General features: G+C 38.6%; 1 protein-coding gene across 2 annotated transcripts in view; it reads left to right on the forward strand.

Annotated features, from left to right (window-relative positions):
• The window catches only part of oxsr1b (oxidative stress responsive kinase 1b), a 45,184-nt gene extending 22,667 nt beyond the window's left edge, over positions 1 to 22,517 (forward strand). Inside the window, exons 4-19 of one of the 2 annotated variants that reach the window (XM_030122878.1) lie at positions 1,114 to 1,255; positions 10,254 to 10,309; positions 10,582 to 10,691; positions 11,808 to 11,909; positions 12,051 to 12,184; positions 12,618 to 12,666; positions 13,501 to 13,566; positions 13,658 to 13,780; positions 13,968 to 14,045; positions 17,682 to 17,717; positions 19,098 to 19,274; positions 19,410 to 19,468; positions 19,556 to 19,608; positions 19,902 to 19,970; positions 20,193 to 20,257; positions 21,461 to 22,517. In XM_030122878.1, the coding sequence (XP_029978738.1) occupies positions 1,114 to 1,255; positions 10,254 to 10,309; positions 10,582 to 10,691; positions 11,808 to 11,909; positions 12,051 to 12,184; positions 12,618 to 12,666; positions 13,501 to 13,566; positions 13,658 to 13,780; positions 13,968 to 14,045; positions 17,682 to 17,717; positions 19,098 to 19,274; positions 19,410 to 19,468; positions 19,556 to 19,608; positions 19,902 to 19,970; positions 20,193 to 20,257; positions 21,461 to 21,535 (1,394 nt within the window). In that variant the 3' untranslated portion in view covers positions 21,536 to 22,517. The remainder of the gene's footprint in view (positions 1 to 1,113; positions 1,256 to 10,253; positions 10,310 to 10,581; positions 10,692 to 11,807; positions 11,910 to 12,050; positions 12,185 to 12,617; positions 12,667 to 13,500; positions 13,567 to 13,657; positions 13,781 to 13,967; positions 14,046 to 17,681; positions 17,718 to 19,097; positions 19,275 to 19,409; positions 19,469 to 19,555; positions 19,609 to 19,901; positions 19,971 to 20,192; positions 20,258 to 21,460) is intronic. The other variant, XM_030122879.1, reaches the window with a different exon arrangement.
• Positions 22,518 to 24,461: the final 1,944 nt, after the last annotated feature.

Here is a 24,461-nt window from a genome sequence, read left to right on the forward strand (position 1 = left end):
ATACACCGAGACCTGCCTGGTTTATTATACAGAGCACTACTTTTATTTAGTAAGAGCCAAGCTGAGGGGAACTTGTCTTTATGGCCCCAAAAAGAGCCAAGTCAGCTGTGCTAGTTTACCATTCAGCTTGGCAAGTAAAGGAAAAGACAAATAGCCTGACTTAAAACCTTAAATTTCCAAAAGGACAATGACAGAAAGACTTGAAAGTATTCCATATGTTAAATTTATGAAAGTAAACAAGTTAAACTGAGCAGCAGAGGCACAATGTAAAGATGATGTCATCCTGAGTCAAATCCAGGAGCTGCTCTTCAGACTATATATAAAATTAAATGGCTCTAACAGCAGTCATTGTGATGTTTACTTGGATATGGGCGCACTTTACCATCTGCGTGCTCATCATCCGGATGAAACTCATTTAAATGGAAAACCTCAAACACAAATTCTATGAACCCACAAAGTTAATCTAATTTAATCGGTGTCAGTGGACCACATCCAAAACATGTTCTCAATGATGTCATACTCTGTTTTCTCTCTAACACAGTTGTGTGTATTTCCAGATACACACTTGTGTATTTTATTCTAAGTAAATTATTTTAAGGACAGATTTTCTGCATAAAAATTGTAAGGTTATGAACATTTGTCTACCTTCGTATTGGTTTGTTTTGCCACAACCAAACTGAAAGGTCATTGTAACATTTATGATTACACAACACTGTCTTTACAGCAAAATCCTCTTTTTTGTTTTTTCCCTCCTGTGTCTTCCATCTTCTTTGAAATAGAAAGGCTTTTGTGTACCCACAATCAAATTATATTATACCCATATTATTTTGACTGAACATCTGTCAATCCATCAGGAAATATGCCTATGTGTTTCCATAAATAAGATTCAGTTTAATAAGTGATATAGACTACTCCATGGTCCATGATGACTTTCTTATAAATGCAGGAGCTTCTTCATCAGTTAAGACCAGAAAAAAGACAAATATATCACCCAGCCATACTCAGAGTTGTTTTCTTTTATCTGATATTGAAGTTGACAGTAACAAATGTTTTTTGAAAAGAAAATCATATTGTGAGATTGTAAGTCTTGTGTGTTCTGTTTTCATTTTCTAGGCTCAGTGCTGGACGTGATCAAGCATATCATCTCACGAGGTGAGCACAAGACGGGTGTCCTGGACGAAGCGAGCATAGCCACAGTGTTGAAAGATGTCCTTGAGGGCCTGGAATACCTCCACAAGAACGGACAGATCCACAGGTAACAAAGGCTCCTGCCCCTTTGTGGAGGTACCCTGATAAAACCGACAGAGGACTTTCCTTTAACGCTCTTTGCACAAGCATTATCAAATCTCACCTTGAGGTTTTATGAATCAGAAACATTTAGCTCCACCCCCTGCACTCTCCTCTGTGTTTCTCAGCAAGTAAATATTCTAACAGTTGGTCTCCCATCTTGGTCACATGAGACTCTGTGCTCTTGTTGACACATTTTGTTTACACTTTGATATAGATGCAGTACACTTTTCTTCATGCCTGACCATAAATTCCCACTTTAGAAGAGAGTAATACGTGAATTTTATACTTGAAGAATGTGTATTTCTACCTACCTTTCTTTTGTACCGCTGTGTTGCATATTGCTGCTGTAAACTGTTCAATTTCCCCATGGTGGGGTCAATAAAGTCTTATCTTAAAACTGCAACAATTAATCAATTAATTGCTCTTGGAAAGAAGATTTAGTTATTTCAGTAAATTGTTTTTCAAATGATTTTCTAGCTTCTTAAAGGGACACTTTTCTTTCTGCCTTTGTCTTGACTGCAAGTCTTTGACAATAAATTATATATCCTTAGGTTTTAGAGGGCTGCTTGACATCAAGGAAATGCCATTTGCAGACTGCCACTTTCTCTGTTAAAGGTCAGAGACATTCATTTAGATGTGTGGAGATGAGTCAGGGCACTCCACCAACAGAACTGCGACATGTGCAAGACAAGAACCAGTGACAATGTTTTTTGCGCTAATGAATCACTATTCTTTCTAATTGTAGACATACTTTGTGTAGTCAGTATATTATAAGCCATCAGTGCTTGTTTTAATTAAACTGCAACAATGGTGAGTTTAAGAGATCCGTAAGTAGTTTAATACTTCCATGCTGATAATCTTTAAGAGGTACTGAATGAATATGTATTAGAGGAATGTGTCAATGGCAGATTTGCGTGCCACAGGAAATGTGATCCTGAAAGCTCCCCTCTAAGCTAGTTCAAGTCCAGGTTAAGTCCCTCTACTCAAGCTGTTACAATGTACCCAGTTGACATGGTGGCTGAAGAGGCCATTACTCTACCTTCCCTGAACTTAATATTCAAAACTCACTTTTTCATCTATCTCCTCTTTTTTGCCCCCCCACCCCCCATTGATAAACATACATTCTAGGACAGCAACATGTGAACATAATGCATGGCTTTTTGCGTGGTAAAGTGCTCACTAAAACTGAGAGAAAGACTGGATTGAAGGCCTTAATCATGTAATTTAATGAGGGATTTGTTGTGCTTGAAAATGCAGATGAAGCTAACATTGATATCATGAGCTCATAAAGGCATTAATTGGAACATAACATGCTGCGTACTTTTAATACCCCTCAGCCAAATGTAGTGTAAGGTTCTGTTGAAAGTTAGTGCCCTCTAATTTAGATTACATTGCATTTGTGTAAAACTTATTACATACATTTAGGGCTGCTCGATTATAGAAAAAAACAATAATCACGATTATTTTAGCAAAAATTGAAATCCCGATAATTAAAAACGATTATTGGCTAACCTTAAAGTTGTTTATTTTTTTCTTCAAAACAATGTAAAATATACTCTTTAAACATAAATAAAGCTTTAAAACACTGAAACAAAGTATGTTCACTTTTGTACGAAACAAAAAAAAAATATTTGAATGCAAATAAGTATACTGTAAATTCAAGTATGTTTCCTTTTGTAAACAAATAGTGCACTGTAATTAAACTGCTATAGACTTGCCATAGAACTGTAGCAATAAAAAAAAAAAAAAAAACGTAACGCGTAGTAGCAGCTCATGTAAAATGATGTCCTGAAGTCAAAACATAGCGTTTGTCCAGTGTATTCACCATTTGTCTGAAGCCCGAGTTGTCAGTGGTGTTAATGGAGCACATACCTTTAACCAGGTAATGGGCAATGGATTCTGTTGTCTTTTGGTGTCTCTCCAATGTTGATGAGTAGGGAACTGCAGCGTAAAGAGATTCGGAGATTGAAGATTGTATTGCGGATGAACTTGTAGACGGAGTTGTTTTTTTTTTGTGTTTTGGTTTTTCATAAGATAATCATAAAGGTCGTGGTGGTTAAACTTTAGGTGGTTAAAAAGGTTTGTTGTGTTACCGGTCGGTGCGGACACAACTACGAAACACTTTTTGCACGTGATGTGTTTTTGCTCTTCGTCTTCTTCATCAAACCCAAAGTGATTCCATACAATTTAAGTTGACGTGCCTTTTTTGTTTGCCAAGCACTTCTGCTGTGATTCTCCTGCCATTTTTCCAGACCGCTAGGTACAGCTTTCCTCGTGGGGTGGACCTGTCGGCTAGCTGGCAGCTGTAGCTTAGAGGGGGGCGGGGCCGAGCAGCTCATGGTAGCTTGCGTGCACATGAATTAAAACAACTCTAAATTAATAATCGTTTTTTCTCAATTACATAATTTTTGTAATCGTTGAGTGTAATAATCGAAATCGTAATTGAATTTTGATTAGTTGCACAGCCCTACGTACATTTCTATATTTGAAAGTACTCAGATATTACAAATGCACAAGGCCATTTGACCTTGAAAAAGTAGGTCAAGGTCACTTGTTTTCAGTAGGCTTCTGCTCTATGCCAAGATGCGTCCACTGTATAAATTTGGTGCAGGTATGTCAATGCATTCTTCAGATAATGTGATTATGTTGTTGAATGGACAGACAGGCAGACGACAGTTGGCCAAAGGGGTAAAAACTGCTATATCTGATACAAACTATAGAGAGATGTGAGGAATTGGAGTAAACGTAGTTTGTGGTAATTAAAAGGAAAATCGGCTGCAGTATGCCGCTTCAGCAAGATGTGACAGGGTTATCGGCCCCTGCCAGAGACAAGGAGATGTTTTTCCTAAGAGAAACCTGTGCCGAACTCTGTGCCCTGTTGAAAAAGACATTAGAAGAACACCAGGAGATCATTCCCTCATCACGTCTCTCACCACGGGGGCTGAGGTGTGTCTTCTGCACTGAAATTCTGTGACATGCTGAGAGCAGAGAAGCACTTGATCAGTGTCTGCTGATGTAAACGTGCACGTACAGCTGCGCATGTTCTCTCCGTGTAAGCTGGATCATATGAGTGGGAGCCTCAGGACAGAGGTGATGGAGAGAATCAAGGGGTGAGGCCTGACGGAGAGGGAGAAGGAGAAAAAGTGTCACATGATGCGTTCCATCTAGTCCAGGACGGCAGAAAAGCAATTAGAGTGTTAGAGCCTGGGCTGTAGGCTTAACCAGAGACATTTACCACAAGACGGCAAAGTGCTCCACCTCCCCATTCACGTTAGCTTGAAAAGTCACTGATTCAAAGCTGACGCTTGTGCTCTAACCTCAGCAGCAGCTGCGATCCATGCACAAAACATAAGAGAAATAGTATGTACAGAAACTTGGAGAGAATCTGGATTTCGACAGTTGAATAGTTTTGGGGTTTTTTTTTTTTTTTTTTTGGTCTCGTGTTTTTGGCCACAGTCGTTCTTTTTTGATCGTCTTGCTTGGATATGATGGGCACTGGTTGTCAGTAATTGAGTTCTGTTAATTAAATGTAAATAAATGGTATAAAAACAGACAAAAATAAGGATTATGAAAGTAAGCATCTTTTACCTACTACTTTTCAAACATGAAAAGCCTCATTGGAATAATTAACGGTATTTAGATATACTGTATATGTGATTTTGATAATCTTGTTTGTATTTGGCTTTTATTTGGCTCATGCACATTTCTATTTTACAAATAAGAATGAAATGTTCACATAAAAAAAATTAATCTACGGATTAATGGTCATATCTGAACACTTTATTTTGTTCAAGGTGGCCTGGGAATCAGATTTGACAGGGACTGTTGTAAATGTATGTAAATACATATGGTACAAGGGCCGTTCAATAAGTTCATGGCCTCACCCAGAACAGAACAACACAGACTGATCATTTATATTTTATTTTTCAACATAATCTCCATTTACAGCAATGCACTTGGTCCATCGATGTTCAAGCATCACTATCCCATCACGAAAGAATGTAACATCCTGTATTATAACAACCAGTATTTCTGGGTGAGGCCATGAACTTATTGAACAGCCCTCGTAATGTACAATTACAGTCACAGATTATACTCCTCACCCAATGCACATCTCAGCACACCTCTGTCTACCCTGACAGCAGCCACACTACTGCTCCCTCACTCTCACTTGCCCACCCACTCATTTCACTAGTTTATCATTAGCCTTTAGCATGGACACTAAAATACAAGCAGTAAATTAAACTGTCAAGACTCCCAAATGAGTACGTCCTGGTGCTTTCGCCTAACTCCTTTTATAACATGCACATAACTAGCACGCTGTATTCTAGCTTATGGGGCCATTCCAAGCTAATAAAATTATCAACTTAGAAATCTGTTTGAAGGCGACTGCTTTGTTGGCATAGATCATTTCTTCAGGATTAGTTCAGATACTACTCCAGTGTATCGTAGATTGTAATTTTCTTTGCACTATGGTGTAACATGTCTCCAAAAATAAAATTCATCCACTTGTCTGCAACATTTTTTCCCCGTTTGTAAAGCTGTGCAGTGATTGGATTTGTGCTCCACAGGCAGCAGTTATATACTTTTCATGACCAGTTCTCACAGTGGCTCATGCAACATCATTATGCAAATCTTTAGCGCAATGACTGTTGGTTATCCAGTTCCAGTGAAGAAACTGACGCAAATTTAGTGTGGGGAGGAAGAGCAATGGTAGTAGGAAGGAATCTCATATTTTCACAGCATTTGTTTTATACTTCTAAGTTCATAAAATGTATGATGGATGAATATTTGAACTATATGGGATCTTTAATTATTAGACAGCCCCTTAGACATCTTTTATTTTGTGGTGTCTCTGAAAGCTCTCGTGTCTTCTGAAGCTACTTGGGAGAGCTTTGCCTGGCAAATTACTCAGTATGTGGTTAGTAATCATCATGTAATGGCTGTAGAAACGCTGCCTCTGAGAGCTCCTGCTTGGAATTAAAGGGGAAAAAAATTCTGAGATTAAAAAAATGATTTGGAAAAAGTGACGAGTGATATTTATCTTTAAGGATGAGGGCAATCAGAACAGAAGCAGAGGGCTGATATTTGTGTGGTTGCAAAGGGAACACTAGCAGTGGGATGATGAAGGCATTTCATCTCTGTAGGAGACTCACAAGGTGGCTCATAAACCCCCTTTTTTTATGGCCCTGTTAGGGGTACTGGGAGCCTGGCACCAGGATGTGATGTCACAGGAGGTGACCCGATGGAGGTGCGAGGTGCAGGGGCTGCCAGATGAGAGTGATAAATCTTCCTGACAGTTTCAAAGTGTGGCTGTTCCCACCTGACAACTGCTTGGCTAATGATTCAATCGGTCATAAATATGAAAAGCCTGAACACACCTTGTTCATTCTTTAATATTTTGTAACGCTCAATACTTTTTTACCATCATTTTTATGAGCCATAAGGTGCTTTAAGATATGGAGAGTATGAATGGTTTGTATTCTATGGCAGGATGACTAGTAGGAGTTGGGACTTTGTCTGTTGGTTGGCTTTTTTTCCTCCCTGCTACAGTTTTTCTTTGAACTTAACGTGGTGCATTGTGTCACCACCTCCTCCCTCCTCCTCTTCCTCTCCTTTGAATGTTAATGACTGTCTGCACTCTGCAGCCTTTTTCTCAGAGTATTACAATCTGCTGCAGTGAACCATATCCTCCATGGCTCTTGAATAAGTGCCCAATGGAAGCATACCTTGATCATACTTTGTGAATGATGCAGCTTCAAAGATCTTGGCTTATTTTTTTCATCCAGAGTGGAGTCTATCACATCAGAAATCTACTTTTAAATAAGGGTTATGTTTTATTTTTCACAGCTTACTTTTAATGTGTGAATGATAACACCACACTGAGACTTACTGTACATAGATGGGGAATAATGATCATTCCCTTATGCAGCTGTGGTTTGGATTGAAAGCTTACTGCTCTTCATTCAGATAAATCTCATATGATGTAGCTCAGAAAGCATCAGACACATTCAAGCCAAGATCAATCAAATTTGTATCTATTTTCAAGCACTGGCTTTCACTGTCTGTAACCCTACCACAAAATACATTTAAATTTCTAATAAATTGTTATGGTACATAATTAGTTCTGGTCTAATCCTGAATAACGGGCAGTAAAAGACGAGGCTGCACCCTGTGAGGGACAGTGGTTGTGGAAAAGTTTGTGGAAAAGTATTTTGGGATCCTCCTCCCCTCTGATCCTTAAAAAGCAATGTCTCACATTACCAGGTGTAAATCATCCCTGTTGTATGTGCTAATACAAGGACTAAGTAGTGAGTGCAAGAAATGGTAAGACACAGTGACCTGATAATCACTGCGCTGTTATGTTAGGGCGACAAAGTGACAGCGGGACAGAGGGCCGCAGAGCACAGACGTCTGTACGGTAGCAGACATTTCTATCGGGTCACACTGTCTGTGGTTTTTAAAAGCCACTAGCCGCAGCTGTCATGTCAATTCTTCATCTACCCTTTCTCCTCATCTGCATCATCCCTAATGTGCAGTGGCGGAATCTAACTAAGTAGTGAATCACTGCAGTTGTACCATTGGCTTTTCCATTTCATGCAGATTGATACTTCTGCTCTACTACCTCTCAAAGTTCACTATTGTAGTTTTTACTCCATTACATTTGTTTTCAGTTACTTTTCACCGTACAGTTTTGAAATCTTTCCTTTCGTAGTCCTAAACTCGCTATTAGATACATACATAGGCCTACTTTTACCAACTAGAATTTACCAGGACAGTATTCAACTGTTACGCAGTTACCGCCATTATTACTTGACAACTGTAACTTGAATTGATGACTAATAGGAGGTGGTTCTAAGAACTTATAGCCCACTTTCCTAGAAAATACATAATTATATTCAAGTTATTACCAACCTAAAATGGTCCCAACTACACTGTACATAGTTCAATATTTTGCCTGTAGTTCCTCAGAAATTACTTGTTTACCAGGGTAATTACAGTTTAGAGTATATTTACTGAAGAAATACTTTACTGTAAAAAGAACAGGTATGTATAAATTTAATAGCTGTCCTATTCAGTAAAAACCATGTTTACCCAAATGTGTTGGTTTCAAATGTTTGTGATAGACTGAAGTATTAACTAATTGTTTCTTAATACGTATAGAGCATCAACATACAAACAGACAGGAACTATTTTACTGTATAATGAATTCTTTTAGTTTAGCATATTTAAGTATATTTTGCATTTGAAAATATGTTTACTAAAGACAGATTCTATTTTCAGAGTAGTATTAGTACTCAAGTCCGTCTTCCAAGACCGCTGATGTGACATATCATGTAATTGAACTGAAAATTTGCAACATGCATATCATATCAACGTACAGCACTTTTCTTTCTGACCTGATTCTACATTATATATTTTGCAGAAAGCCCTGATACCATCAGCTAATAAACTCTCAGGCTCTATAAGCAAATCTGATTTTATGAGGTTTTCCTTATCCCAGTCATCACTGTGGCATGCATCGGGAACCCCCCCATCTTTACTCTCAGCCTTATATGTAACATGTGCAGCATTCCTCCAGTTGTAGATCACTGTTTGCCACGCCCACCTCTTGTCTCTATGAAACCTGTTGATTGTTACTTCAGTAGAGGACTCTTGGCATAAAAAGGCCCTGCACTCAAGCATTTAGCAGCATTGGTACAAGGACCGGCGACCTGTAGGTTTCTTGTAAAGAGCATACATCTAGCTGATGAAGGACAGGCGTTACATTGAGGAGAGAGGTTTTAAAAGCCAAGCTACATCATCTCTGCCTGTCAGGAAGGCTTCAGAAGCCCAGGTCATACATTTTTAGTGATTGGGGACAGCATGTAAGCATGGAGCTACATTCGCCTCGTTGTAGCACAGGAATCTTTCATGCCATCATAAATTCTGCAGCATTCACCCCCCACATACATGCTCGTGGCCTTGTATCTGTGTGTGTGTGCATGTGTGTACAGTGTGTTTGAATTATGTGCTGTGGTTTAGGTAAGGGAGCTGTTTTCCTCAGCAGCTGTGTCATGTCTCATCTCTAAACCAGTACTCCAAAGAGCAGTCTATTTTTACATTCATTGAGACCAATTTGTTTGCTGGAATGATCCAGCTGCATTTACATGAATATATCAGTGAATGCTGCAAGCATTTTACACCAGTGCCCCCATCTGGTGCTAAGGTGAACTGCACACATATCTAGGCTGCATCTTTTTTAGACTAATTCTGTTAAATTTGTCTGCTGGTCTTTACAGTTGAGAATGTGTGCAAATGGAATGTGTCCGTAGTTTTTTCAGAGCAGTGTAAAGGCTCACAGTGAGTTTGACGTGTACCACTTTGCTATTCTTTGTTGCCTCCTTTGCTGTTCTCTTTATTAAAACACACATTTATACATGCATAAAGAGCTCACTGTAGTTGTATGTGTCACCGCTGCCGTACTTACTTTTCATTTCCCCACCTTTTGATTGACCTTCTGACTTTACCTTTAGAATGTCTGTTGCTATGACAACTGTCTGGCTGGTGAGATGGCAGTATTCATTCTGCGTGGCAGTCTGTGAAATTGTGTGGCAGTGTGCATGAGTGCACGCACGTGCGCAGAGGCAGGCAGACATCTGTCCCCGCTGAATCCTCTTATCACCACCAGGGGAGGCTGAAAAGGGATGAACAAATTAGCTGCAGAGTGTGTGTGCCACTTTATTAGACTTTATTAGTCTACAAAAAAAAAATAGTGTGGTAGAATGATGGATGCTTTGACGCTTATTTAATGCGGTAAGATTAAAAATAAAGATCAGGTATGTAAAGCTTTAATCAGTTTGACTTCAGTCTGTTATTTTTCATTACTGTTTATTTTTACTGCCAGATTTACCTGAGGCACAACTGTTCCTCTCAGACAGCTGAATCTGAATAGTAATTTATTATTCTCCTTTCTTTCACAGAGACCTAAAGGCTGGAAACATTCTCCTTGGGGATGATGGTTCAGTGCAAATTGCAGGTATTTGGCCGCGAGGCAACACCACCTTTCAGCACCTGTCACTAGTGACCCAGTTTAGGTGTGAAAAATTAAATGTTTAAATTCTCACTCACCTGTACTGAAACCTCATCTCCCCACTCCCTGTTTCAATATCTTCGTGTATTTATGCCCAGGTCTGTAAAGGGGAATTAACTGTTGAGAAAACTGTTGTTGACACACTGCTTTGAGTGGCTGATAACGTGCTTTGACTGTGGGTTTTTCCTTACTTCGTCCTTTCTGTTCTTTTCCTCCAGACTTTGGCGTCAGTGCTTTTCTAGCCACAGGTGGTGACATCACTAGAAATAAAGTACGCAAGACGTTTGTGGGAACACCGTGCTGGATGGCCCCAGAGGTCATGGAGCAGGTCGGTCTCTTATTAGCAAGAAGACAAGCAACCATGACAACAGAAAACATACAACCAAGCAGGAGTTGATCTTTTCTTTAGCAGGCAAAATGAACACTCAGTTGAGTGGCAATTAAGGACATTATTGTCTTTTGAGTAGTTTAATAAAAACTAGAGTCTCCTAATGACCTACAGACATATTTTAAAATCTAAATATTGACACAGAACTCACAGCACAAACCTGCAGGCACTGTTGGGAAGGTCACAAATGAAATATGATGGGTAACACATTGCTATGTTTATTATTTCACCAAAACATTTAATTAAAGCTGGAAACCTATTTCAGGAAAAAAGTGGGAAATGCCATGTGAACTGTCACAATAAATATTAGTGTAAAATGTGTTAGTTGTAAGGTATTTGTCTTTGTAGTTTGACAGAAGAAAAGAAATGAAGAAAAAATGTAGTTAAGCACAAAATTTATGAAAATACTTTCAGTAGAAAGTAAAACAGTTTTGACAAGGAACAGGAACACAGTAGAACCAAAGGACTGCTATAAAAAAACTGAGATTTCTAGAAATACATTTGAACCAAAAATGTGTAAAAATAAATAGATAGATTAAATGACTGGGTGAACAACAGGAAAATCTTATAGATCAAAAGGAGGACAAGTGAGCGTATTTCTCAACCTTTGTTCTTTGTGACATGTTCACCGGTTATAATTTTCTTTTTTTAAACTTAAATCTTTATTCAGCAAAGGTATAAAGTTAAAACAACACACAATAATGTTTGACCTCTTATTTGACAAGGAAAATATTCAGTTTGCTGCTCTGAAAGTTGTTCACCTGCAATGATGCAGTCATAAATCTTTGTAATCATCACCATATTGATCAGAAACCACTGATTACAGTTTCACTTCTTTTCTATTTTAAACATGCAATATCCTTACATGTAGCTAGTTACCATGACTAGTGGCAGATAACATGTGGATTTAAATAATTAAAAGGCTAAATAAATGTCTTACAGCACAGATCTGTCTGGAGAGTAAATTTTTCTGTGAGCACTAAATGTTTTATAGTATATATGTGAGCTTAACATGACTTTTGTGAGCTGAATATGAGTTGTTCTTCACTTTTGCAGGTGAGGGGTTATGATTTCAAAGCAGATATCTGGAGCTTTGGGATCACAGCAATTGAACTTGCCACAGGAGCTGCACCTTATCACAAATACCCACCAATGAAGGTTAGAGCACTGCAGGGATGTCTAACTAAACATTTAGTCAATGACGTGGAACAAATGCAATGTCAGATCCTCATGTGTCCTCTCGGTACAGTTGCTTAAGTCATGTATTCTTTTGGGTAAAAGTGTGGCTGGTGTTTTCAGGTCTTGATGCTGACACTGCAGAATGACCCCCCATGCCTGGAGACTGGGATCACAGACAAAGAGATGGTAAAGAAATATGGCAAATCCTTCAGGAAGATGATCTCCCTGTGTCTACAGAAGGACCCCGAGAAAAGGTGTTTTATATTATCCCTTTGGTAACAGTACAGTGTAGCTGCTTTTATTGTCCTAACCAGGTGTTAATAGTGATTAATAGTTACCTCCGCCAAGGAGGTTATGTTTTTGCCAGGGTTTGTTTGTCTGTTTGTTTGTCTGTCCGTTAGTGTGCAACATAACTCAAAAAGTTATGGACAGATTTTGATGAAATTTTCAGGGTTTGTTGGAAATGGGATAAGGAAGAAATTATTAACTTTTGGGGGTGATCGGGGGTGGGGGGGCCCACGGGGGGGCCCACTGATCAGCCTTGGCGGAGGTCTGTGCTCTCTGAGTGCTTCTAGTTCTGTATAGTTATATATTAACAGTTCTGTTCATCAACATTGTACATCATTCTGCAGTTTTTAAGAAGTGGTGACTTGTGTTACTGACTACTGTTATTCTTCTGTTTTTCAGGCCAACATCCTCAGAGCTGTTGAAGCATAAATTCTTTCAGAAGGCAAAGGTAGGTGCCTCTGGGTCTGAGACTGAATCACTTGAACAATGAGTCAGCAGCATCGCTGTTACAGACATTAGCTGTCTTAGTTTAATAAAAGTCTGTGGCTGCACAAGATATTGAATCTGAATGACCCCAGTCTGACTACTGTTGAATATTAAGATGAATTAAGTTTAATCTTTGTGGCTCTACAAGTTTCATATTGACATTAGAATGTTTCAGGGTATTAAATAAATAGAAAATATAATGCAACAAGAAGTAAATAAATAACTAAAAAAAAATCTTGTCTTTCCCCTGAGGTGTTTATTTGACTCAGACTACTTCTCACTTTGGATTGACTTGTCTGTGATTGACCCAAACTGAGGTCACTGCAGAATTCCTCTCATTACTGGCCATGCAGATCCATTTCTAACAATGGCAGGGATAAGCAGTCTAACTCCAGCCTCTGGCTGCTCGGTGCCCTAGCAACTGGAACAACTAGACTGCTTGCTCAGCATGTCATAGCCCAAATCCAGCCTCTTGGTTTCTGGACATGACCCTGATCAGTGCAAGAGCTGCAGTACCCCAAGTGTACAGCAGAGGGCAGGGGTTGTTATGCTTTTAAACCAGGAAGGCGAAATTACTGATAACATAAACAAGTCAATTCAATGCAATGTAATTTAGTAATATTTTATAATGTTTTTGTAAAAATTTCTAACAAATGTTGTAAACTGGCCAATAAGGCTGAAACATAGATTTAAATAGACAGTGTGAATCTCAGTGTTCAATGCTGACTGCTGCCAAACTTGTATTAAAATTGTATAGCTATGTTGTAAATGAAACCATATGTTTTTTCTGTGACAGAACCATGAGTATTTACACGAGAAGTTACTTCAGCGAGCACCTACAATTACAGAGAGGTCAAAAAAGGTAAGATACTAGGGCTCAGATGTAACAACATAGTTTAGTTCAAATCTATTGTTTTTACCACTACTTAGTTGTGTGTCTGTATTTGTGTCAGGTCCGTCGAGTGCCAGGTTCCAGCGGCCGCCTGCATAAAACAGAAGATGGTGAGTGGGAATGGAGTGACGATGAGCTGGATGAAGAAAGTGAAGAAGGCAAAGCAGCCGTTGCCGCTCTAAGGGTGAGATGAACCCATGAGATGCATCTGCCTCACGTGCACACATTAACACTTGAATACTTCATATGTCTGTCTTTTAATCGCTGTACACCGTTTAAATTGTCCTTTTCATGTTTATGCAGTAGCATGTTTGTCCATTGTCTCTCCACTGAGTCTCCTGTATGTATGTATGTTCTGTCTGACGGCCAAGGAGCAGCAGGTGAAGCCTGTTAGCACCCCCAGGCGACAAGTGCGCTTCTCCTACCCACTCGAGCTGCCTGCGTCCAGGGTTGTTCACTTGCCACCATAATACAGATGGCATCCCCTAACAAGGAAGGACTCTCTCTGGGTTTAGGCAGCATGTTACACAATAAAAGGCCAGGAATAAGGTGTAGGAAAGAGCAGATAAGCTTTTGTTTATAGGACAGTTACTACAAAGCACAATATCATGACTTTTTGTCAAGTCTAGATTTTTGTAATTACAATAAATGAAAGAATCGCTGCTTCTTGTTTCTTTCACAGTAGCTGCTTTGTTCCCATGTGATGTAACTTACACATTCTTACACTAACTTAGAGGATGACTACATTATGACATAGCTGGTTAAAAGGCTCAGCATTTACAGCATTTACAGTACAGCTGAAATCCTACATACTGCAGATCACATGGAACTGGAATTTGACCCACAGGTTAACCTCATCAAATCTCACTGAGATATTTTATGTCACCTGAGAAAGAAGCGTAGTTTTGTTTTAACTGAACCAATGCACAGATTGTAGTGTAGGTTGTGCTCAGCAAAAACTAAATGTGTGCCTTTCATATACACTTAATAACAGTATTTCACTCAACAGCCAAGTTGTCACTAAAGCCAATGTCGTTTATTAGTTGTTGAATCGAAAGAGGGGGAGTCACCTTTCCTGGACGCCATCTGTATTTCCATTTCTTTGTTGGAATTACTTTTATTTTTACTGACCAAATCATATTTAATCAATACAAGGTGAATTACTTATCAACCCAGTGACAGATTTTTGTCTGATAAATCACTAATGACCCTCAGTGATCCTGGCTCCTGCTGTTCTGCTTTCATACTTGGCTTTTTGTGGGCAAACTGAACTCAGACTGTATGTAGGATTCTCATTCATAGTTCTGTACCTGTGGAAGACTGTTGGTCTCCTCAGAAATGGGCTCAACACGCTGTTGCTTTGAATCAGACGTGTGATTCATGGGTTGATGTGATTTCAGACATCAGCCCAGACGCCACATTACATCATATCAGTTTGTCCTCATTTAGGCCCACAACACTTCTGTCTGCCACTACTCCAACTTTTCTTTCTTTCTTTCTTTCTTTCTTTCTTTCTTTCTTTCTTTCTTTCTTTCTTTCTTTCTTTCTTTCTTTCATTCTTTCATTCTTTCTTTCTTTCTTTCTCAGTTTGTTTTTCCTCTAATGCTATATTTACTTTTGCTGCCTTTGGACTTTTGAATCTAAAACTAAAATTAAAACAATAAGATTTCTATTTTCACTCGTTTACAACTCACTTACCAGCACCCACAGCTGTGACCAAAAGTTTTGGCTGACTTGTTGCATAAATGTCATTTATTTCCCAGTAAATATCTTTCATAGAATTCTAAGAATTGCTCTTCAGTGTACCCCAGAGACATGTGAGGGGGAAGGAAAATGAAGCAGCAGCGCTAACGAAAAAAAAAAAAAAATGTCAGTGCCAAAACCTTTGGTCACATTTCTACAGGTGTGTAATGTTGATGAACTCTATTAACATGTGTTCAATTTTATATCAACATTATATCATAGAAATATAGTGATATTTGCATTTGTCTTGTAATTTAGACTGATTGCTGATCAAAAAGTGAATGAGGTTTTTTTTGTTTTGTTTTGTTTTTTTTAAATCACCATATGATACTGCTCTGAATTGGACTCATGTTTATGTCATATGTGGTTATATGTTTTCAGATATGTTTTCATATAACCACATACAGTCAGAAATACAGTATCAAACTGATAACTGCAGCAGTACAGTGCATCTGGAAAGTATTCAATCCCCTTCACTTTTTCCACATTTTATGTTACAGCCTTATTCCAAAATGGATTAAATTCTTTTTTTTCTCATCAATCTACACACAATATCCCATAATGACAAAGTGAAAAAAGCTTTTTAGAAATTTTTGCAAATGTATTAAAAATAAAAAACTGAAATTTCATATGGACATAAGTATTCACTACCTTTGCTGTGACATTTAAAATTGAGCTCAGGTGCATCCTGTTTCCACTGATCATTCTTGACATGTTTCCATGACTTGACTGGAGTCCACCTGGGGTAAATTCATTTGATTGGACTTAATTTGGAAAGGCACACACCTGTCTATATATGGTCCCACAGCTGACAGTGCATGTCAGAGCAGAAACCAAGCCATGAAGTCAAAGGAATTGTTTGTAGACCTCCAAGACAGGAATGTAACGAGACACAGATCTGGGGAAGGGTACAGAAAAATTTCTACAGCATTGAAGGTCCTGAAGAGCACAGTGGCCTCCATCATTTATAAATCGAAGGAGTTTGGAACCACCAGGACTCTTCCTAGAGTTGGCCACCCGTCCAAACTGAGCAATCGGTTGAGAAGGGCCTTGGTCAGGGAGGTGACCAAGAACCCGATGGTCACTCTGACAGAGCTCTAGCATTCCTCTGAGGAAATGGGGGAACCTTCCAGGAAGCCAACTATCTCTGCAGTGCTGCGCCAATCAGGCCTTTATGGTAGAGTGGGCAGACAGAAGCCTCTCCTCAGTAAAAGCCACGTGACAGCCTGCTTGGAGTTTGCCAAAAGGCACCTAAAGGACTCTCAGACCATGAGAAACAAGATTCTCTCGTCAGAGGAAACCAACATTGAACTATTTGGCCTGAATGCCAATTGTCACGTCTGGAAGAAACCAGGCACCGCTTATGACCTGGCAAATAGCATCCCTATGGTGAAGCATGGTGGTGGCAGCATCATGCTGTGGGGATGTTTTTCAGCGGCAGGAACTGGGAGACTAGTCAGGATCAAGGGAAAGATGAATGCAGCAATGTACAGAGACATCCTGGATGAAAACCTGCTCCAGAGCGCTCAGGACCTCAGACTGGGACGAAAGTTCACCTTCCAACAGGACAACGACTCGAAGCACACAGCCAAGATAACGAAGGAGTGGCTTCGGGACAAGTCTGTGAATGTCCTTGAGTGGCCTGGCCAGAGCCCAGACTGGAACCCGATTGAGCATCTCTGGAAAGACCTGAAAATAACTGTGCAGCGACACTCCCCATCTAACCTGACAGAGCTTGAGGATCTGAGGAGAATGGGAAAAATACCCCAAATACACGTGTGCCAAGCTTGTAGCATCATGCCCAAGAAGACTTGAGGCTGGAATCGCTGCCAAAGGTGCCTCAACAAAGTACTGAATAAAGGGTTGAATACTTATGTACATGTGATAGTTCAGTTTTTCATTTTTAATACATTTGCAAAAATTTCTAAAACTTTTTTCACTTTGTCATTATGGGGTATTGTGTGTAGATTGATGTGGAAAAAAGTGAATTTAATCCATTTCAGAATAAGGCTGCAACACAACTAAATAGGGAAAAAGTGAAGGGGATTGAATACTTTTCGGATGCACTGTAGTAAGAGAAAACATCTGTCAGCAGACCTATTTCTGTCGTCTCTTTTAATATCAAGCTTCAGTTGAGTAACTGGAGGATCTGATGTTTCTTTAGAACAACAGAAGATAAATTAAATGGACAAGAATGAGAAAAGTAAACGAGTGACCATTTTTATCTGTAGTTTCTGTGTGTTCTTTGCATCCATCCCCACTCGATCATCTGCTTTGCCAAAAAACACAACATAGTAGTGAAATAATTGTCTAAATGTTTTTATTTTCTGTCTGTTTTTCAGTCACCAAGAGTGAAGGAGGGATCACAGAATTCAGAGGTGAGTTTGTCTTTTTTATGGAGGCAGTGGTGGATTGGTTTCTGAATTAGATATTTAGATGTTTAAAAGATTAAAATACCTCATGTATATGATAATCCATCAGGGACCAAAAGCTCTAAATGCAGGTGGGTTTGGATGATGATTGATGGTTGTGTGCTACTGTTGTAATCTAAAACGCCTCACGTGTTCTGTGTTCACTGATTTGTGAACTAACGTTTGCTCATAAAGAACTATTCTGGGTCAGTACATGGAGGTCACCACCACTACCAACTGTGACCGTCTCCCATTCGCTTCATACTTTCAGTAAATAATGTCCTAAATTCTGGTAAACACCACACAAAATAACTTCACAAATTTCAGCCTTATTTGTTTCATCAGATTTGAGATACTGAGGAAATGGGGAGTGAAATTTTACTGCTTTTATTTTCGAAGACTTGGAATGATGTATTGATTTCAGCATCAGATGGAAGTTTTTACTGTCGGCCAGTTGATGTGAATTCCATCGATTCGTATGTACATGCTATTTCTACTGATGCGATTGTCTTTATGGACCTCGTCCATAATAATTCACAATATTCCTTTAAAATATAGGTGCATTTTTAACTTTTCTCCCACAAAATTACTTAACCAGCACAATGATACTACAGTAAGAGAAACAGATGTGAAAGGTCCGATATGCTTCTTTGTGGAGATGAACTGGGACATAATTGCAAAGTTTGGGACAAATTATAAAGTTTTTTTAAAGTGTACAAGAAGCTGGAATTTGGCAAATATTTGTCCATGAACTCCCTAAGTTAAAGAAAAAGCACGTTATAACGACTCCTGAAAATTTCATCTGTTTTGAAGTGCTCAAAAGTAATGACTCTTGAACTCTATCATTTCCTGACTCTTTTTTTTTTTTTTTCACAAATTCACTGTCACAACCCACTTTCAAGGCCCTAATATCTCAGAAAACTAGTGGAAATATAAAGCTGGAATTTTACAGGGTGTTTACTACAACTAATAACATTATTCTAACAATATTTTGAGACAAGAGCTCACACACAAACCTCTCTTCATTTTTATTTTTTGAATGGATTGTGAGAAATCTTTTGCATCCAATGGACTGCTGGAGATTAATTTACATACTAATAACTTGAGACACTTTTTTAGTCAAATAAATGCAATGCACTGTGCAGTTTTATGGTTGTATTTTAATCACTTTATCATGACTAAATCATTAAAGCTGCAAGGTGAAAAACACCAGAATTTGACAATGTGCACCTTCCTTTAGCAGCTCTGTCCTCAAATTTAAAGACTATGTTCAGGTTTACATGGACTTGACACTGTTTCAGTTTCAAACCCTGGATTAAATACTATGTGGTGATGTGTGTCCTTCAGATTTTCCAGACTCCTGAGCATTTAAGTAGTCACCTCCAGCCAATAGCCGCCGGTCAGGCTGAACTACCTCAGGCTGCGGGCCAGGTTCCATTGCAGCCCACACCGGTCAACACTCAATCCACTGCCCAGGCTGTGTCTCCCACACCAGGTGCACCCCCCGCTGCCGTTCCCACACAGGTCAGCCCGCCTCACCTTATTTTTCCAAGCAAATGTTTTTCTCGCATCTGATTACCATTGTCAGTGCTGGGTGCTTTACAAAGTTCCGTTCTATTTTCTCAGGCATTTATTGTACTCGTTTTTGTGTTTTGACAGGCTCCTCCAGCTGCCTTAGGTTATGCTAAGGCTCCCATTAGTTTAGTTTTAAGGTTAAGGTACGTTTTTGTTGTTATTTTTAATATACTGCATTTCAGTTAGTCTGCACCACTTATTGGAATCTCCTTATTTCTTTATGTCTTCAGAAATTCAAAGAAGGAGCTAAATGACATCCGCTTTGAATTTATGCCTGGAAGAGGTGAGTCTAATGTTTTGTTTTTTTTTTGTTTTGTTTTTTTGCAGGTGTCATCGTTAAATGTCCCAAACTTACAATTTTTTTTGATGCAAGGGTGTCTTGTATTGGATAATCAATAACAGATGAACTCTGATCTTTGCCTTAAAATAGAAGTAGAAAGAAGCAATTAGTTGGAGATTTGTGTGTGGGAAGAATGTTTAGAAGACGGTTACATGATGGTTGCAACAGGTTAATATTTACTTATTTTGGTTTTGCTGCATCTGGGTGAATGTGTGTCCTCTGTTTTGACTTTCCAGACACGGCAGATGGTGTGTCCCAGGAGCTGGTGTCTGCAGGCCTGGTGGATGGGAGGGACTTAGTAATAGGTCAGTGATCAAAAAGACGCACTTACTATGTTTTTAATCAGTTTTACCCACCTGAAGGTTAAATGTCAACTAACCGTATGTTTCAACACCTACAGCAAAGCACAGCACACATGGCTTACACTCATATTTTCTTGTGTTTATCAGTAAAAAGAACAGGTTTTACAACAGGTTCTGTAAAAGTTTTAAATTAATTTGTTGCTTTCCTTTGACTTTTTCTTTCAGTTGCTGCAAATTTGCAGAAAATAGTCGATGAGCCTCAAGCCAATAAAAATGTCACTTTCAAACTGGTGAGTGAACCCTATTCTGTCCAAAAAGATGATTATATATGCAGCTAATTAAAATATAAGGTGTCCCTAGAGTCTTTTTACAATGTAACAATTTATTACTAAAGCAAATGGATAGACCAGTCTGTAAAAATTATTACAAAATGAAAATAAGGTATTGATAATTTTTGCCACATTTAAAGGAGTCATATTTTGCTAAACCACTTTTATTTGTCTTTGGTACATTTATTTGTGTATTTGGACCCTAATAGTCCATAAAGTTTGAATTTGAACCCTCCAGGTGCTACAAAGCTATCTTGATATTCATTCTGGCAAAAAATTGAGTGGATTTCTACAACCCGTTTCAATTCCTTCTTAATTTGTTACGTTTTATAACTAGTTACGTCACGACGTTTGCACATTTAAGGTCAAGACTCTAATGAACATTTCTCAGAGACGGAGCTGTTTGTTTCAGTGCCTGTTTACTTTTTTTTTTTTTTTTGCTGTAAGTCTATGTTGGAATGACGTGAATGAAGTTGTCATTTTCCCTTCCTGCCATAATTGTTTACCAGCAGCAGTGATTGTAGTCCATACTGAAACTATATCCAAACTTCGAGCTGATTACCTAAAATGTTCAGTTGGTTGTATTAACGAACACAGGAGGCTGAATGGGACAGAACAGCAAGGTCAACAACCTGGAGGGGGTGGGGAGCGAAGTGGCTCATTTGCATTTAAAGGGCCAGCGCTCAAAACGACCTTTCTAGTGAAGATGGGCCTGTGGAGTTGAATTAATGAAGAATTCAGACCCAAGCATAGCATTTAAAGTTTATGTAGACCCATAGGGAAATTCCATTTAAAAAAGCAAAATATCACTCCTTTAATAAACCTCTACATGGACACCTTTAGTTGCATGAAGCACATCAAGACCGTACTGGGTTTCTTGCCATGTTCACTGTAGCATAGGTCAAAAGGTCAAGGTAAACATTTGCACTAATCGATCTCTCGTTGAAGAAAAATGAGCCAATGATTCGATTTCACATGATCCCACAATGTGATTAAAAACTTTGAACCACTGAGTCATAGAACAAATCTGATTAACTTACAGTATCTCATCAGTTGCTTTTGTAAAAAGTGTTTTAAATTGTAAAGAGACTTTGTGGACACCCTGTATATTTTCTGCTTTAATCATAATAACATACTTCCTTTTTTATTTGTATTTCTTTCCAGGCTTCTGGGATTGAGGGATCTGAAATACCAGATGACATCAAATTGATGGGCTTTGCTCAGCTCAGCATTAGTTAAACTGTTGTTCTACCTGGGACCGTGACTTGACTAAAAAATGTGAAAATAAAAAAAAAAATAGTTTAATGCATTTTTTTCTTCTTCTATGGCTGTAAAGAAACCACTACTGCCAAAGAAAACAGTACCGTTTTTGTCACCCATAGGATTACACAACGCCGCCTCGTTCGGCTCGAGTATCAGAACGTACAGTATCAGAATCACTTAAAAAGTTTACAGTGTATACGTAGAAGGATGCAAACATCTACAACAACCAGTTTTCAGTTACCATTCTGGTCGCCCTTATTCTGTTGTTTTTGTTTTGTTTTTTTTTCCTTTCTCTCTCTAATATGTGATGCATTTGCACAATCTGAACTAACGCCCTTGAATCCTGATAAGTGTAACAATGCCTTATATTCATCAGAACTACTGAATGCACGTTTTGGGGAAGTCCCCAGTTACCATATGGAGCATAATGTTGTCTGAAATGTGCAAATGTGACTCCAGCTGCTAATGTCAAACTTTTTACTCAGACACAACTTATTAGTAGCTCAGATTGTAAATTTTATTCGTCCAACAAGTACAGATGAGCAGCAACGTATGTAAAGTGGATCACACAGAGGTCGATTGAAACTCAACACGGGATTAATCATCTGACATCATCCCCTTCTTCATGTCTGAAATCTTTTACATGATTAGAAACTGTTGAACTGAATGTCAATGTAAGAAATAACACAAAATTAAACTCCAAGTAAATCACTAAATGTGGAGCTGAACAACAAATTCACCTAAAATCTGAAAGTAGGACTGGCCTTTTGTGTCGGTACTATCAGCACCACCTTCTACGAATATTGATTCTAATTTGTGTAGAATAATCGAACAAAGAAATGAATGAGATGAATCGCACCTTTAGAGAAAATATCAGTTTATAAGATCAGTTAAATGTAGTTTGTAGGACTTGTTTATAATAGAATGAAATACAGCCTTATCCATCTGTGTCAGTGATATAGACTACAGTAATATTTAACCCATAAAGACCCAAACATCCACCAGCGACCAAAACCATCGACTGACATAAACTCTAATACCTGTTGATCCACTAATCCTATCAATCCATGGTGTAAAATGCACTTTGTCGTCCTTTCATGGTCATCAGTTATGACCCATTTGGACGTTCAGAGGCTCCATAGTGAACATGGAAACACTGTCATCTTCTACAACATTGACCCATGGAGTTAGATCAATGACACTGGATGCAGGCACTTGTTTTATTTTCACTTAATAATAGATTTTGCTGGAAAAGTCTTCTTTTTTTTTGTTTTTTTTTGTTTTTTCTGTTTCTGATATAATAACCTTTAAATTTACTCTGAGCTTTAATGATCATCTACATGATCAGTGAATTGAATATAGGATAATACATGATTTATAATGGAAAAAAATGCTAATTACAGAAGATGATATAATAAATCACCTAAGAAAGATTAAATGGAGAAAAAAAATCATTTGGGACAATAAAAGTAGCACTGGGTCTTTATGGGTTAAGAAAATTTTTTTTTTTTTTTTTACTTTTTACACTTTGGTGATATTCTCACACTGGTTAAAAAATCTCAATATAAATTCCTTCTCTTTAATTATATATAAAAATTGCTGAGTAAAAGGTTTAGCAGCAGCTGAAGCCGCATGTGTTGTATGAGCAGATGTCTGTCTGTTGGTATTAGTTTGTGTCTGTTTGGAATCAGTTTCTCAGACTCTTTAAGACAAAAAAAAAGACTTAAGTGCATATTTGTTTATGTGGATGAAAATAAGTACTTGATTTAACCTGTAGTATGTAAATAATGACATTTGGCTTTGATTTGTTTTTATACTGGGTGTTTCACTCTTGGCCTTTTTTCTGTCCTATGACGCCGTTGTGGGTTGTAGCGCCGCGTGAAGGAAGACGACCGCACTGCAAATTTTGGCATTGGATTCCCTTTTCACATATGGCTCTTCTTTAACTTTAACTCATCAGCTTTTCACTTTCTGCCTTTGAAAAGTCTGAATCTATCGTACTGTGGAGCCGCAGATGCCCTGATGCACTGCTTCTTGCCTGTCCATCAGAAATTTCCCCAAATTTGTAGCCGTGCAACGCAGCAAACCTGCTGTTAGAAAAGCGGAGGCTGTTTACAGTAGTCATTTTAAACCTACATCTGAAGTTCTGAGGCTGCTTTATGACTTGTAAATCATTTCCTGAGCAGCTGATATGAAGATTTTACGTCCTATGATTGTAAACATTATAAACTATGAGAAATGTATTTTGGTTTTGATGGAAAAGGCACAGATGTCACATCCTTTCAGCCGCACTCTGGATGTTTTTCACGTATTAATGTGCATTAATGACATGCTTCGATGATGAATGTGCATCTCGCAGTTGGCACAGACGGCAGTGGGAGGTTCATTTAACACTCAGCTCTAATGTGTAGATCTGAAACGCCAGCAGGTTTTACTGTTTAATACGGTGATGTGATAACGTCATAACCCTCCAGATGCCATATGCTTACAGATACGTTAGAGGAGATCTTTGTATTTTGACTTTAAAGATGTTAAATTTTACTCTAGCCTTAAATTGAAAATGACCAAGTGTTGTTATTTTTCTTTCATTTTCAGATTTTCAGTGTCTTGAAATGTCTGACTTGTAGATCTTGTTACACGTGAAGAAACCTGAAATAAAGTTAAATAGGTGTACGGATGCTGTGTACTCCTGGGTGGAGATCTGCACAGTCATCAGCCCGTTGTTACTCTTGAGGTTCTCTAAGTGCAGTATTCGGTGCCATTCTCCTGGTGTAGTCTGCTTCTGTGGACGAGGACAGGATAGGTGTGGATGAGTCCTGGAAGACGTGTGTGTATGTTTTTGTGTGTGTGTGTGTGTTGCTTCAATTGAGCCCTGCTTCTAACAAGAGTTGAAGATCTAATG

This window comes from Sphaeramia orbicularis, chromosome 20 (genome assembly GCF_902148855.1).
Source record: "Sphaeramia orbicularis chromosome 20, fSphaOr1.1, whole genome shotgun sequence".
In the NCBI taxonomy this organism is placed as follows: Eukaryota; Metazoa; Chordata; class Actinopteri; order Kurtiformes; family Apogonidae; genus Sphaeramia; species Sphaeramia orbicularis.